We start from the raw sequence: 16398 nt of genomic DNA, 5'->3' as shown, positions 1-16398 counted from the left end.
TGGCTGAGATTTGCACAAAGTACCGCATATTTCATTATACGCCCACAAGTGAGGAGATAATAACTGGTTTATGATCTTTTCCTCATAAATATCAAATTATTATTCTGCAACTCTTCGTGAATAAAGAATTATTTAGAATTTCTTTTAAGTAGATGAATACGCTCGCTTCGCTCGCGTACCATCTAGGTCGTGCCCACAGATGGTTCTCGAATACACAGTAATTTCAGGGTAAAACATCTGGCGATTTCAAATGTACGTACCGCAAGACTATAATACATTGTCGTTTACAGAAATGAATAAATAGACCCTTACTTCCGAAAGAGAAACTTGTCACAAAATTAGTCCAAATTTTTGATTTGGACTCATTTAAACAAACCTAATATGTGTTTTATATGTAACATTATGGTTGAGGGATGGGGATTGAGGATGGGTACAAATAGGAACAATTTTCAAATATATTCTTAATCCACTCAGTAGCGAAATATTTGTTCATGTTTTATAGGCCTATAAATGATATACCACTAAATACTGTACAGTAAAACATTTACGATTTCATACTTAATTGTTAAAACTGTCACTATCATAGTCGATTGAAAAAAGTAAAGTACATGTAACGATACACCACTAGGACGTTTTTATTGTTTGTAATTATTAATTAATACAAACGTTGAGAAGCAACTGAAAAACAATAAAGTTTATTTGTATTATAGTTTATATTATCTAACAGTGCCCACACACTTTGTGATTCAAATGGCGACCAAAATGGTTAATACGTATTTAAAGTATTGTCAAAGTATTGAAAAACTATCCCCCACAAGGACCCATACATTTACCTACTTGTGTTAAACCAAATAATTATACTGAGACTGAGAGATTGGAATGTTCCATTCATCGCAAATCAATACATTTGTATACATTTATATATAATCTATCAATTCAAAATATTTTTTTTTTTAATGCGAAACATCATCGTATTATTGTGTGCGGGTATTTTTCAAAATGGACATCCATTAGACAGTCCACAGTCGGAAAACCCCTCTATTTGGGGAAAAATTATTGAACCTAAATTCGCTTTAATTGTCAAAAACTAATTATCTAACTTAATTTAATTAGTAAACAGGGTTACATCAGGTGGATAAAATCCGAAAGTACGAACCAACTTTATATACCATCGAGTAAACATTCTAGAAATACGCGCGATTTACCAATTTTGCCCTTACGTAAATGTATATATAGATACGTACCACACCACTCCATCTCATGCTTAAACAATTGTTTCCGACTAGAGGACACACGCAAGAACGTACCATCTATCAGCGCAACGCAAGTGAGTTGATCCATCTCGTCGTGATTGGTCACATTTCTTGCGACGCACTTAAGTTCTTGAGTTGCGTCCAAAAGATTTAAGGCAGTCAACAATAACAAGAGTGTCCCCTGAATAGAGGGATAGAGACTGTATTACAACTATATTGCTCCTTGTTGGTTTCACGGGAAAGTTTCCCCAATTTAGGAAGAGAGGAAAGTGGTGGGGCTTGTCCCCTGAATAGTGGTTTTTGCATAATATGCTGCTTACGTACGTCTAAGCTGTCCAACATGGCGTTCTCATTGTATTTCGGTTTTAATAGAATTATGTCGTTGTCTAGGTAGTGCATGTTTATATTAACTTGTGTATTGAATCTTAAATCATACCATTTGTTGTTGTGGCAATGGGCAGATGCACAAGTGTTATTCATAACACGCACTTCACAGTAATCTATTCGTCCTTTCAATACGAACAACGATGCGTCGTTACTATTTCGATGGATGAAACAACATTAAATGTACGCACGTTGAACTCTACTCTATTTGATTCCTACATATAGATATGTTTGACTGTACATTATAAAAAAGTAATTTAATTTGTCTATCCAAAGTGCACTTGACAGACCTTCCATATTTTTAAAATAACGTCCTACTGTTCGATCCTACTCAAATTAAATGATCCAATTTATTAGAGGTCTATTGTTAAACTTATTCTTATTCTGTAAGTTAATCAATATATTGATCCAAGCTATTAACCATCGTGGTCAAATAATACTTTGAGTAATACCAGATTAGTAAGAAGCATCATAATTAAGTTTGTTTCCCAGTACTTGGACGCAGCGTAATGACGTAGGCGCTGAGGCTAAAGCTTGGTTCCCACTAGCGACGCAATCTACGCAACGTAAGCAAATGCCCTTCTAATAATTTAGTTTGCGTCCACCTGCGTGAAATCAAACCTGCGATGTTTGCAGCGCTGTTGCGTCGTCGGTTCCCACTTGTGATTACGTAATACAACATTTTGCGTCGATACGTCGCTACGTTGCGACCTAGTGGTGGGGAAACCACGCTTTAGCCGTACGTGAGTTGACCAATCACAAGCGCCAGGTCGACATATCCACGCGTCGTGATTACTACTTGCGTTGCGCTTACGCCCTTCGTTGTGCTCAAGTGGTATTAGGTCCTACCTAGTTTGAAGTGAAATAAATAATCAAAATTCAAAGACCGAGTATTAATTACTTGTAGCTATACAATGGCAACAAACAAAATTGCTTTCGCGCAATAATAACGAAATAAAGGTTAATTAAAAAGATTCATCAGGTACGTGTGTCATACTAATGATTCATTATTCCTATCATTTCCTGTTCACATAATGCGAATATGGAAGGACAACTGCAAAATAATGAGCAATATATAAATTATACAAACTGTCTGTATCTATGCTATAATCTGTAATATCGCGTGTCATCATGCATGTGGGCGCGCCTGTTGTTTGTTACGCGTATGGACTAATTTCATTCAGTTCAGTTTCATAATATTTATTCAACCAAAGTATAAAAGTACATGAATAAATATTTATAAATATATAAATTTATATATATACGAGTAAGAGATAACTAGATCGTCTGGTTACAGTGGTCGATACCATTGGTAGAGTTAGATATGTATCACAAATAAAAATAAAACTATCATTAAGATATAATATTAAGGTCAACAATTTAAAGGTTAAAAAAATATTATTTTGTCTGTTAATTGCCAACAAAAGTGATCGTTCGATGGTTTTCTTTAAATCCGTTCAAATGTCAATTGTTATTCTATAGATTATCAGCCCTCCGTTATAACAAAAAAAGTATTATTCGTATTAAAAAGTGTGTCGTGTAGATAATTTAGATTTATCGACATTTTCACCATCATTGAGATACTATAGGCACGGGTTTGGCATCACAAGTTGAATCACCACTTTACCTACAAATGTTAATGCGCAGTTAATAACAGTATCAACCAAAACATCAGATCTAACGTCAATAACCGGGCCAAAGTCTTGATTGGCAGTTAATGATTCCTACACTTAGCAAATCCATTAGTAGGCATAATAATAATATTCACAGAAACAATGCATGAGGCTCGCCGAATTTGTTTGCGAATCGAAAGTGTGACGTGATAAATTGCATAACCAATCAGAACTAAGTAAAGTGATGTTGATTGACACAATACGCCGCCTCTAGTGGAAAACAGGCTTTGAACTATACGAATTCGCGCGATAAATTCCGTGTGATCTGATTTGTGCTTTTCTAGTATCGCAAAAAGTTGTGACGTTTTCAATATCACCAATTGCTTAAAACAGGGATCGTGTTTTTTTAAAGTATAAATTATCTTTTATAGTAAGCACTGAAAGCATAGCTTACAAATAAATTATCATTATTGTATATTGTATTAATTATAACAATGATATGCGTTAATTACAAAACATTGCATTTCTCGTATTCATATCTTTCTACACTATCAAACTAGTTTGACAAAAAAGTGTGATGTGCTCAAATATGGTAGTGATATGACATCATCATGTCTATATATGAGCACATCGCATTTTCTTGTCACATAAAGTTTGATAGTGTGGACAGAGCTTTAGAATAATCAAATACCGTATTTTTCCGATTACAGAGAAATAACCGTATGCATAAAAAAATAATAAACAACATATTTTTCGAGTTGTACAAATTGTTTAATTTTAAATGGATATCATCATAAATGACGATTGTTAACAAACATCATAAAACACATTTGAAAATTGAAATGATAATGTATAATAATAATAACAACAACACTAATAATAATAATATTAATAATAATAATAATGCACATGACACTTGACCAAACTACGTTTAACTATGACTACTTTGATAGTGCTATTCAATAAATAATAGGTGTTAAAACCCTAAGTTGGGCCTTGTCTGCTGCAGATAAAAACGTATTTATATTTTGTTTATTTTATGGAAAGATGCAAAGATGTTTGTTTAAATACAGTAGTTACAATAATGTATATAGCGCCCTCTATTTGGGCAACAAAGTTTTTGTTAAAAGAAAATAAACTTGCGTTAAATAAGGTGATTGTTTTTTCGTATTTTTCAGTAAAAGATATTTTATTTATCATCACTCTACCATCCACTAAAATATGTGTGATGTTTCTCTAAATTTTTATTTATTATTTAACCATCAAAACCCCTAAACTCCAAAATGGGTTAGGAGTAGTTTTTGGCAACTGGAGTATCTGGTTTTAACATGGTTCATAGATAGAATTTTAAAAAAAGTAGTACTATGGCATCATCATGTCCATATATGGGCACATCACATTTTTTGTCAAATGAAGTGTGATAGTGTAGACAGAGCTTTAGGTAATTCAATATTGCATAATATTTTGTGTATGCATATAACACAGTAACTAACAGTTACCAAATTGACACAACTTTCTCAAGGCATCTTTTGATTCTTTAACACCTTTGCCGGCTGCAAATTCCAGCAACTGCTTCGCTTCTCTGTTAAATAAATCAACATAAAAAGAAATAAAATCATAGATTATTATATCACTGTAAGCTCTGTAAAATCGTGATGTGCCCATATATAGACATGATGATGTAATACCACTACTATATTTGACCATATCACTACCATATTTGGGAACATCACACTTATTTTTGTCAAACTAGTTTGAAATAATGACAACAGTTTTTAATTTGCTTTGTAAATATCAGTGTTTACTTATGTACATTAATTGTACCTGTCCAAATTTTTATCGAATGAACACGTAAAAGAGAATTGTTGTTAGGCCTACTTACTCTTTATCTTTGATGTCTGTTGAGTAACCTTGCAGATGGGCGACAGCGAGGTTGTGAGCAGCATGCGGGTGATTACGATCTGCAGCATACCTAAAGTATACAATATGTACATACCATGATACAGACGTAATCACAGACATTAGAGCATCACTTCTGCTCATTTCATTTCAAGTAAAATTCATTTATAAATAAAATGTTAACATTTGACCAAAATAAAGAATTAAAATAAATAATAAAATATACTTCTTTTTCAAAAAATAAATATGTCAATTTTTTTTTTTAATTCACAAAAGAAGAGGCTAGGTCCCTCATCTAGTCTAGGTTCTTACAGATGGTGATTCAGCTTAATATTGGTAATTTTGGCACACATGGCGTATCATATGTATATATATATATATATTAGTTGGAATCATGGACAAAAATCAAATGAATTAACAATTAAGGTAAGACAATTATACTAAGAATTATAATATATATATATATATATGCTCTATTGCATTGCTTTTTTTTCCTCAACATTTAGTGTGTGGGGGTGGGGGGGGGGGGGGGGTTAATCATGATTAGGACACTCTAAAAAAATGGGGATCATCCTCCCCCACAACCATACTATGGGATTGGCACCTCTCCCCCTACAAAACATTATTGAATTGATGGAAGTTGTACCTAAACCATCTCATGGCCTGGCTGTGATCCTTATCAATTCCGATGCCATCCAAGTAGCGTTGTCCAACCAGATGCATAGCATGGGTGTGGCCGATGTGAGCATAGGCGTGGTTCACATGAAATCTCAGGTTCTCAAAATGATAGTAGGAGTAGTAGACAAACAGGACTAAACCCACAATAACACACATCTGTCAAACAAATTTTATTTTACATTTTTTTTCTTTAAGCAATTTTTTAATCTTCAATAATGAATTAAAAATATTACAACTTAGATATTTTTATTTTATTTATTTTATACATATATTGTATCTAATAGTATACTTTTCAGTGGCTGATTCAGAGAGATGGGGAGGGGAATCCCATTATAACCTGAATTTGTTTTATCCTTTAAAATTATTATTTGTTTTCAACAGTTTTTCAATGCTCTACATCTGATAAATATCTGATTGAAATGTTTTTAATTCATTGTTTTTCCTGTGTATTAAAAATATATATAAATATTATTTTATGCATGTACTGTACTGTAAAAATATTTAAAACAAATACTGTATCATTTTATTTCAATATACCAGCAACTCATGAATATTAATTAAAACTCATACATATTTATAAACTATTGCTTCTTATTTATTATCGTTGCAATAAATATAACAAAAGGTGCATGATTATAATTTTATTATAGACACACCACACAAAAGAAACAGCACTTTTGTGTATTGTATGTTATTGATTGATGTATTGTAGCTCCAGCCTACAATACTTGATGAGCATAACATATGAAAGTCCTTTTTAATTTTAATGAATAATGGAAGAAGTCATCAGTCACAACGTAATTTCCATTTAATATTATATTTATACATTTTTAATGCAATAAAGAAGTCCAAAAGTGGAAATTTTAACTGGACTGGTTTTATATTAATTTTCTAGTCAAAATCATCCTCGACCTCGCGCGTCGTGTAATGAGCGCATACAAAGTACATTAAATTAACCACCAACCTCGATAAATCGGACCAACAGTGTGTCTGGTTTCTTTTTTCTGGCCAGAAAAACTTTTCCTCCATACGGTAAACTTGGGTCATCAAAATCAGAATCACCTTCATCGTCGGTCCAATGCATTTTGTCTTCTTTTTGTTCACTACTTGTTGAAGAACGGTGCCGCAGAAGCGTTTCTGTTTCTCCACTTGTCGCCATATTGTTTACCGTTGCGTTGCGATCGATTTCACAGACACAGCTAATACGTATGGAACGCTTTGGTTGCCTGCTGTGTGTCGGCTTATATTTTACAGTATAGTATATTCAGTATAAATGGTACAGTGCCATCGACTAAATATAAACCTGTATTTTCCCCAAAACCATGAAGAATTAAGTATAATAAAATCAGAATAGATCATTTTGTAGTTTGAACAAAGTTACTCACTTCCGTCGGAAAAAAAACCCGAAAATGATGTTTACTTATAAAATGAAATAAAAGGTTATGTATTGTCCCCCTGAAAAAAAAATCTTAAGAACATTTTTGTTGAATATGCCATTTTAATGTAACATAGATATCCACTTTGACCAAAAATTGGATTGGGAAAAAAATGTATTTACCTGATCAGAAACAGTAATTTAAAGCAAAAAATGGTCAAAATGGCTGCCAGCCAATGGGGTTTTGGTTGAATTTAACTATTTATTTTGAAATGTTCTAAGTTTTTTTTTCACTGAAGTGATTAAATTTATTAAAACTACAAAATAACATATTAAAAGTCTGATTTAATTAATCTTCATTTTTCATGTTTTTGGGGGGACAATACATCTTTAATTTCAACCAAAAACCCATTTACTAATACTATGTTTTGCTTTAAATGACATCGCGTGTGTGAATAAATAAATAAACATAATAATGGCATACCTAGTTTTTCACTCTTCTGTTTTATGGACATCCAAACTGTTTTTAATGAAACCTCCTTTGACACTGGTGGTACACCATAAAATAGACGTTCTTTAATCGATCGACGTCGTCCGCTCTTCCTGCTCTGATCGATTTTCGATTTAATTTCCACATTATAATTTAGAGGGCGCTTCATAAAGTAGTAATGACAAAAATATCGTCACTCAAGCTCTCTCTCCACCACCAAGATGGCGTTGAACCTACGTGTCGTGTTGGCAATATATATGCTATTTATTTCATTATTTTTAGGTGTACATTCCAAAAATGATAACAAATTTAATATCCGTGATGTAATGAAAGACACGGTATCACGGCAGAAAAGAGACCTTCCCGCTCAACAACTGGGAGGACAAAATGGTTTGCCTCCTCAGGCTCAGCAACAATTTGGTGGAGGCAACAGAGGAATGCCTCAGATGCAGTATGACCAGCAGCAACCAGGGCTTGGGCCTGCTGGCTACCCTCAACCACAGGCTGGATTAGCAAAGTTTCAAAAGGCCCGTAGTGGTATGGCACAGAATGAGTTAGCTCAGCAACAGTTGAATGGGAATGTCGGAGTGCCTGGTGCAAAGAAATTTGCCAAGAAATTACCAAAAATAGGAAGCAAACAGTTTCGCATTGCAGACCACCCACTCTGCGTGGAAGATGTTCAACTGTTGTGCGGAAAGCACTCAAAAGGAAGCAATTTTGCTGTTCTAGACTGCCTACAAAATGATCGTGTTGTAAGTAAAATCTGTGAATACTTGAACATTACTAACTAGGCTAGGCCTAGCTAGTAGAGAGGCCTATCTAGGCCCTAACCCCTATTATTATTAATTACTGTGGAGATTGATAAAAAAAAGAATGGGCCTACTAGGGCCCAGAGGCCTCATATACTATAGCTATATAAAATCCTATGTATAACAGGATTTTTTTTTAAACTAAAATCACTGTTGCTTATTTTTTTTTTAGCATGTACAACAACCTGTTATTTAGTGTTTGCCACATCATCGTCTTTTTGGTCCAAAGACCCCATTATATAAAGAATAAAAGAATTGAAATGCCAGATTAAATGAACCATGACTAGCCTAATATGTTTGTATAAAGTAAGCACTACCCAAATAGCTCAATTGTTGACTAGTGGCTTTAGTGAATTATTTTATAAGTACTGTGCATTTTAATTGATTCGCACAATGTACCTTTTCACTTCATGCCACTCTATGTAAAAGATCATGGCTATGACTTTATCTTATCTTTATCTACAATCTCTTTAGTCTTAATAAAGGAGAAAAAAACTACATTATGTTGCCTGGCATTGTCACCTGGTACCTGGTTTACTGTAGGGTGTTATTACCCCGGTGAATTGGTTCACAAAATTACCACCTATCTGATTACTTTACTACTTTATTACTATTGGTAATTACCAAAAAATAAAAAAGTTTTGTTTTTTGTTTTTTTCCCCTTTTTAGGATGATTCACAAATTTCAGAAGGATGTAGTAACGTGAGTATTCATATGGTTTTGGAAAATTGACTGTGCCCACTTCCTAGAAAACTAAAAATAAAATAATAAGCTTAGGGCCGGTATAATAATATTAATAAAATATTAATAATAATAAAAACATTTATAATCCACCAATAATAATAATAATATATCCAATCAATGATTGCACATACTGTAGGCCCAGTACATAAAACCATTAAATAAGAAGTAACAATAACTTTTGAAAGCAAGTAAAAATACCATAAAGGTCTACGACAATTAAAACTACGTAGTGATGATAATACAGTATACAGATGGTGGACCAAATAGACATAAGTTAACTCACAAATTTAATAATATCCAATATTTTTATACTTTTTATATTTTGTGCTTGATTAATTCTGAATGAAAACATACATGCATATTGATAAATTATGTCACTGTATTTTTAACAACTTAAATTACACAAATTAAAAACAGCATCTACTGTACAGTAAGAGCCCTGGGAAAAATGTACTATTATTATTAAACAAACTGGTTGCATACATACGTGGAAGATGAATGTACAGTCCAAAATTTCTATTAAATCATATTATTAGCATAATGTGTTGAGAATTGAAGTGTGCCTGGAACCGAAAGTTCCTATTTAACAATTTTATTAAAATTCTTAATAATATAATGCACTTGTCAATTGCATGACCCACTATACGACCCCCGGGAGAGGTGCGTCATTTGTCAGATGTGCGTCATACTTTTGAATACCCGTGCGTCAAAAAGGTGACTTACCTTTAGGTGACCATGACGCACCCATTTTGACGCACTGTGTCCATGTTGTTTATGATATGGTGGGTGGTAAAGTGACGGACATTGACACACCTTGTTCATTGATGTGACGTACCATCTAGGTTTTTTGACGCACCCCTGCGTCAGTAATTATTTGTAAATGACGCACCCATGACGCACCTCTCCCGGGGGTCGTATAGTGGGTCATACAATTGACAAGTGCATAATAACAACAACAGTGGATAACCATGTTATTCATTCAATAATTTGCCATTTTACTGTAACTGTACCCTACTAATACCTAAGGTTGAGTGATTATATTATCTAATTGGGAGTGAAAACAGGCATTGTTAAATACAGTAAAACATGTTTTCTCAACTACTGTTTTGTATGTTGAATACATTGTATGGCTAAATTATCCATAATTGTTCCGAGATTTATTAGGCCAAATAAAAAAACATACTTGTTAAGCGTCACCGCCCGCTCCTGATTATCCAGCCGCCTCTCTTTTTATTTTTATTTTTTTTTTACCCATATACAACGGAAAGTTTAGCGGCCCGGCCCAGCTCTAGAGCAGGGCTCAAAATTCGCGCTAGCAAACTAGCATTTTGCTAGTAGATTCTTCATAATTGCTAGTTAAAATTTCAAAACTAGCAAATGTTTGCTAGGCTGGTGTAATTTTTGAAAAATACGTACTTCTTAGCTTAGCCACGCTAGCTAGCCACCGATCGCTCTATGTCGACAACGGCAATTTGGTGAAAACAATTGTTTCATTTACACAGCCCACGAAATTCAGAAAAAAGAAGGTCGGCAAAAAATTGCCGACCTTAAATTCGCCAAGGTCGGCAGTCTCGGCAGTTTTAAAAATAGAAATTTCACCAAGGCCTAACCTCTTGCTAACCTAAGGCCTAGCCAGGCCTAGCCTCCCTAGCTATATGTTATGCAAAAAGAACTAGCAAAATTAACTAAAATATAAAAACCTAACACTAAAATTTACAAGATAAATTCTATTTGATAACTGCTGAACGATGTTCAGCAAGGGAGAAACATCGTGGTTATGGAGCTAGCCGTACACAGAGCATAGTTGTTTACTTGACATAACAGGGTATTCCCACCTCCTACACAGGTCTCGCTCTGTGCCCAGATAGAAAGCATGCAGCTCACACAACTGCATGATGCAATGGTTGAGTGAATTCAGGGATCATCTTAATTTCATGGTTTGTTAACTAAACACCACATGGTGGTGAATATGGGTGTTTAAAGTCTCAATGATACGATCCCTTAATGTACCATGTTGTTGCTAGGCTTGAAAGAAATTTCTAGGTCGGCAAGAGAATGCCGTCCTCTGACAATTTAAGGTCGGCAATAAGGTCGGCAATTGCCGATTGCCGACGTGAAATTCGTGGGCTGTTTACACGCCGCCGATTTACGTCAGGAAACGCGAATAGCACCGCGAATCATGTGTGGTAAACAGCAAGCTTTTTCCCCAACACATTAAATCACGTGCATTTAGTACGTCGCTGAGGATTACATCATCAGTCACGTGATTACAGAATACACGATTATCAATTTAGGGATTACTGAAATAAATATTTTGCCTACACAGTGGTCGAAACGCGTTTTTTATAGGTTCGTAAATAGGAAACACCCCATACATAATGGACTCTACCAATTTTGTTTATGATGATCTCGCGCTCGAGATCGGCACACCACGAGGTCCTGTTGGGCGATGGGCCCGGCGATGCGTTTTCTTATGCCTGGTTTACCTGTGGAATAATTACACACACTTTTCGCATCACAACTTTAAATACTGATTTACACAGCAATTGGCAACGGATTCATCAAAGAAGAATGAATACGTTGAATAAAAATTCACTTAAGAAATGCCGTAAGCTGTTTTCAAAATCAGCCCACTATAATTTAGTATTATTGAGACCAACATCATGCTTCTCGCGATAGGGAATTTCCTGGATAGATGAGTCGAGCGAGAGACGGCGGACCATGGCCGCCGATGAGTGAGGCGGGGTGGCAGCTTGGACGGATTAGTCTAGGGCCTACAATTTCGCTCGGTGGCAATTAAATTTAATGTTTTAATTACCTCTGGATATAAACAATACAAAACTCAATTTTGTCATAAGCAATAATATTTCATACATAGTCAATTTTGTTCTGTTTCGCATTTTAAAAGTTTGACGTTTCGTCCTAAAAAAAAAGTGGGCCAAAACGTCCATCGCGCAAAATTATACCTCCATAAAAAGTTAAAAAAAAAAAAAAAAAAACCGTCCCCCCGCCCCTGAAAATTTATGAGGGTGTGACGCTTAACAAGTATTTTTTTTTATTTGGCCTTATAATAGTTTAATCAATGGGCGGTGCAACGCTATAGAGAGGGGAATTCCCGGCGCAATTATTAATGTTTACTGTATTGTGACGTCCAAATCTCTATGGAGGAAATTTGGATTACCGTAGGGCTGATCCTCTATAGACCGAAGGCAGCCACAGTGAAGAGCCTGTACAGAACCACCAAGACTGGTGGTTCTGTACAATGTTGGGTAACCCAGAGGCTCTACTGAGTTCTTTAAAATGCATGGAACCTCCAATCCTTATCCAAGTTTAAATAATATTCTCTATTGTATAACAATAATCTAATAATGTTGATACAGTATTATTATTACACTGCAGTGACTAATTTATTGATAATATTTGACTGTACTTGGATTGTTATAATGTACATTTACAGTTTCTGTGGCACTACAAGTACAATTTGACTATGGATGTTAGGTTTGAGTCGGCCGCAACAGAAGTTTGCAAAGATGCTCTAACTAAGGTAACTATAGTAAAACTCGTTTTTTGAGATACCCTACAATATTAAGGTCACAGAGGACACTTTTTTGTGAAACGAGCAGAGGAAAATATATGTTTTAACACTACAACCAACCCCTATTAAGGAGACACATTGTTTGGATCTGAAGCGGTCTCTTTGTAATATTATTATTTTTTTTCATTTATCTAGTATGGCATCCTATCTGCCTCTGCTCACATCCTGATAATTATCTTGTTTTTTTTGTGTGCGTTAGTCCTTCCACAGTATAATAAGGCGCTTATTTTTATTTATTTACGTTTATTTATTCTAGTTTAAAGACTGCAGCACTCTTCCACAAGGCAAAGGTCTAGTGTTACCGTGTCTTTTTGAACACCTGGAAAATGTAACAGCACCACAATGCCTTCAGTACCTTAAACGAATGATGGCAATAACATTTAGTGATTTCAATTTAATCCACGGTTTCTACGAAAGCTGTAAAGAAGACATCACTACCAACAATTGTGGAGATGTGTCTCATCCAGTACTTGACAAATCTGCTGTAAGTTGAATTGATTTTTTAATTAAGGGAAAGTTAGTTCACCAGGATGTAACGTAAGACTTATGTAAATGAAATTTCATAAATAATAAATAACCTTCATCTTTATTGAGGACAATGGTTAGGGGCTTTAAATACTGTACTTAATACCATCATCTACGTAGCAAAAAGCTATACAAAACAACCTTAATGCTACACATTTCTAAAATTGTGTAGCAAAAAATACAATACAAAACTTTTTTCAACTAAAAAATCAGTTTTATTAGCAATATTGCTAAACAAAATTTTAAAATGAAATTTTTCTCTGTTAGTGTTACCTACAGGAAAACTTTCACTGTAACCACATTTTTATCCAATTTTTATTTTTTTTTTATTCATATTTTGTTTACTTTTTTGTTTGTTTAATTATTTCTACTGTTGCAAGTTTTTAGTGGAACAAGTTTAAGTTTTAGCTAGAATTGAAGATACCTTATTCATCTGAATATACGCCCAACGGTGAAATGTTTGAAATGGTTTTTAGGGAGGCCTTTTTTGAAGGAAGTTTTTTTTTTTAGTGTAATATAGTAGCATGTATCCTCAAATAAAATTATTCCAAAAGATGTTTTAAGAGGTGGAGACAGGCACATTTAAAGCAGGCGTTTATTTGAAGAAATACAGTAACTATTATTTGACATAGTTACCATGTAGCTTTGTGGAAATTGTAACCTTTGTGCTTGTATAATTATGTTGTTTGAATAGATATTTACTGGATGAATAAATCATGATTATTATAATTTAATTCTTACAAAGGTGGATCATTACATATGGGTACAGGAAATAGCAAAAATGTATAGATAATGGAAAAAGCATTCGTTAACTATCAATAATGATCAATGCTCAAACTATAAAATAATTATTATTGTGATATTAAAAGATAGAAATAAATATCCCCAATATTATAAAATAGAATCTTGTATGCAATTCTACAACAGTGTATAGTATAGTATGAGTACAGTATATGTTTCACTATGTAAATCTAAACAAGGTGTGGTATAAGGTACACAAATATGAAAAGATTGTCAATATATTAAAAAAGAAACGTGTGCTCAAACCAAATACATGTATAACATCATTCAAAGGAAATGGCAATGTCTGCACCCATAGTAGACTGGTACCAGGGCGAGTAGGTCAAATAGAGGTCACGTCCTTGTTACATTTCCTTTCATTTCAACTGTGAAGAAATATTCCTGATTTTTCTAAATTTCTGTTGTCAGTATACAACATACTGTATATTATAAGTGTGTGGCTTACTTACCATGTTCAGCAGTTTATGCATCACGTTTGCCGATTCCATTACGTGGAGACCCTTACAATACAGTATGGTACTTAAGCTCTGTCTACACTAGATCAAACTTAATGTGACAAAATATGTGATATGCCCATATATGGGCATAATGATGTCATAACACTACTATATTTGGGCATATCACTACCATGTATTTGGGTATATCACCACCATACAGTATTTGGGCACATTAACACTTTTTTGTCAAACTAGTTTGATGGTGTAGACAGAGCTTAATGCTTTCAGATAGGTGACTGCTAGTGCTCCTAACAATATGTATTGCAGAAGCATACACGCCTTAGAGATGTAATCTAATCACAGTATCAGTATTTCTTTTAATGATTTATATAGCAAGATGATGATGTGGCATATTAGAAACGAAACTGATTTAAAATATAGATTCAAATGTCCAATCATTTCTTGTTGGAACACTGTTAATGCATTGCCGTGCAATTTTAGCTATAAGATTAACAAATTCATTAGACCTTGTTTGAATTAAATACACATGGCTCACCTTTTTTAATGACCAGTTGTGTGTATATTTTAGTTCATTAATAATGATGAGAAATGCATTCTGTTTATAACATATTGTCAATATAAAATAACATTTTTATTTTCCTGTGATATTTAAAATACTAGCAGGTGCGCTTGCTTCTGTTATTGTGTTAGTCTTATTATTAAGCATAATTTATAGAACTCCACCTTGTTACTGTAATGGTTTTTTCTTAGATTAATGCCAGATGTGAAAACATTATGTGGTAACGATTATTTATAATGAGAAAATCATAAAATGTGGCATAATAACGGCTTTGTGACACTGCTTCAAGAGAATGACTAATTTTAGAATTACTTATTGTTAGAATAGTCTGTAGTAATAGACTATAAGATAGGGAATTCATGAATGTTCATCATGTGTTTATGGGTTAATGCACCTGAAGTACAGTAGCATAGATTCTGTGCTTTTTAAAGCTGATTGGATTATAGTGAAACCCTCTATTAAGACACATTTGGGACCCAAAAAATGTGTGAATTAAAGGTTGGCCATAGTGATAAAACATTATACACTGCGCTTCCCTTCGTTCATTTTACAATAAAGTGAAGGGGTGTCCCCTAAATAGAGGTGTCCCCTGAATAGAGGTGTCCCCTGAATAGAGGTGTCCCCTGAATAGAGGTGTCCCCTGAATAGAGGTGTCCCCTGAATAGAGGTGTCCCCTGAATAGTGGTGTCCCCTGAATAGAGGTGTCCCCTGAATAAAGGTGTCCCCTGAATAGAGGTGTCCCCTGAATAATGGTGTCCCAAAAGAGGGGTTCTATTTGTGTATTGTTTAAAAAGTATTGTAAAACAATTTATGCTTCTGAATTTAGAATTTAAAAAAATAAGGAAAGGAAATTATAAAATTGTCATACAGACTACAGTAGAGTATCTTTGGGCGCGTTTATACAACACGCTATTACACGCATATTCTACACGCCTACGAAAAGTGTGTTGTATAACAACAAAGAGATTCCGTGTAATGAGATTTTAATTGCAAAAAAGGCTACTTGGCTGAATCCTAAAATTTGGTGGATTCCCGGTCGCCGTTACCGTGTTGGAAGTGTCCTCAGGGTATATTTTGACCTCTCGTTAAATTAGGTCGTAATATCAATCATGTCATGCGACATTGCTAACAAGATTGGGCCCATTTATTGCTGCTTCGCTGCCAGCAATCATCCTCCGGGATACCACGTCTTTTACGCCTAGCCTAGTGGGGCCA

The 16398-nt window shown here is 34.3% G+C and overlaps 2 protein-coding genes across 3 annotated transcripts in view; one reads left to right on the top strand and one right to left on the bottom strand.

The window, feature by feature from the left end:
• Positions 1-4038: 4038 nt before the first annotated feature.
• On the bottom strand, positions 4039-7804 carry LOC140057306 (uncharacterized). Its single transcript, XM_072102907.1, has 5 exons — positions 7687-7804; positions 6792-7130; positions 5796-5983; positions 5133-5222; positions 4039-4832 (listed from the first exon to the last, which is right to left on the bottom strand). Exons 2-5 carry the CDS (start codon positions 6984-6986, stop codon positions 4739-4741), a joined length of 567 nt encoding a protein of 188 aa, XP_071959008.1. The 5' UTR covers positions 6987-7130; positions 7687-7804; the 3' UTR covers positions 4039-4738.
• Positions 7805-7879: 75 nt separating this feature from the next.
• LOC140057305 (Golgi apparatus protein 1-like) overlaps positions 7880-16398 on the top strand; it is a 33033-nt gene continuing 24514 nt past the window's right edge. For both annotated transcript variants that reach the window (XM_072102905.1, XM_072102904.1), the window contains exons 1-4: positions 7880-8444; positions 9171-9203; positions 12703-12789; positions 13097-13324. In XM_072102905.1, coding sequence (XP_071959006.1) covers positions 7914-8444; positions 9171-9203; positions 12703-12789; positions 13097-13324 — 879 coding nt within the window. In that variant the 5' untranslated portion in view covers positions 7880-7913. The remainder of the gene's footprint in view (positions 8445-9170; positions 9204-12702; positions 12790-13096; positions 13325-16398) is intronic.

Source organism: Antedon mediterranea, chromosome 8 (assembly GCF_964355755.1).
Source record: "Antedon mediterranea chromosome 8, ecAntMedi1.1, whole genome shotgun sequence".
Classification (NCBI taxonomy): Eukaryota; Metazoa; Echinodermata; class Crinoidea; order Comatulida; family Antedonidae; genus Antedon; species Antedon mediterranea.
Note: the sequence above shows the minus strand (reverse complement) of the source record. Positions and strands in the feature narration are given on the sequence as shown.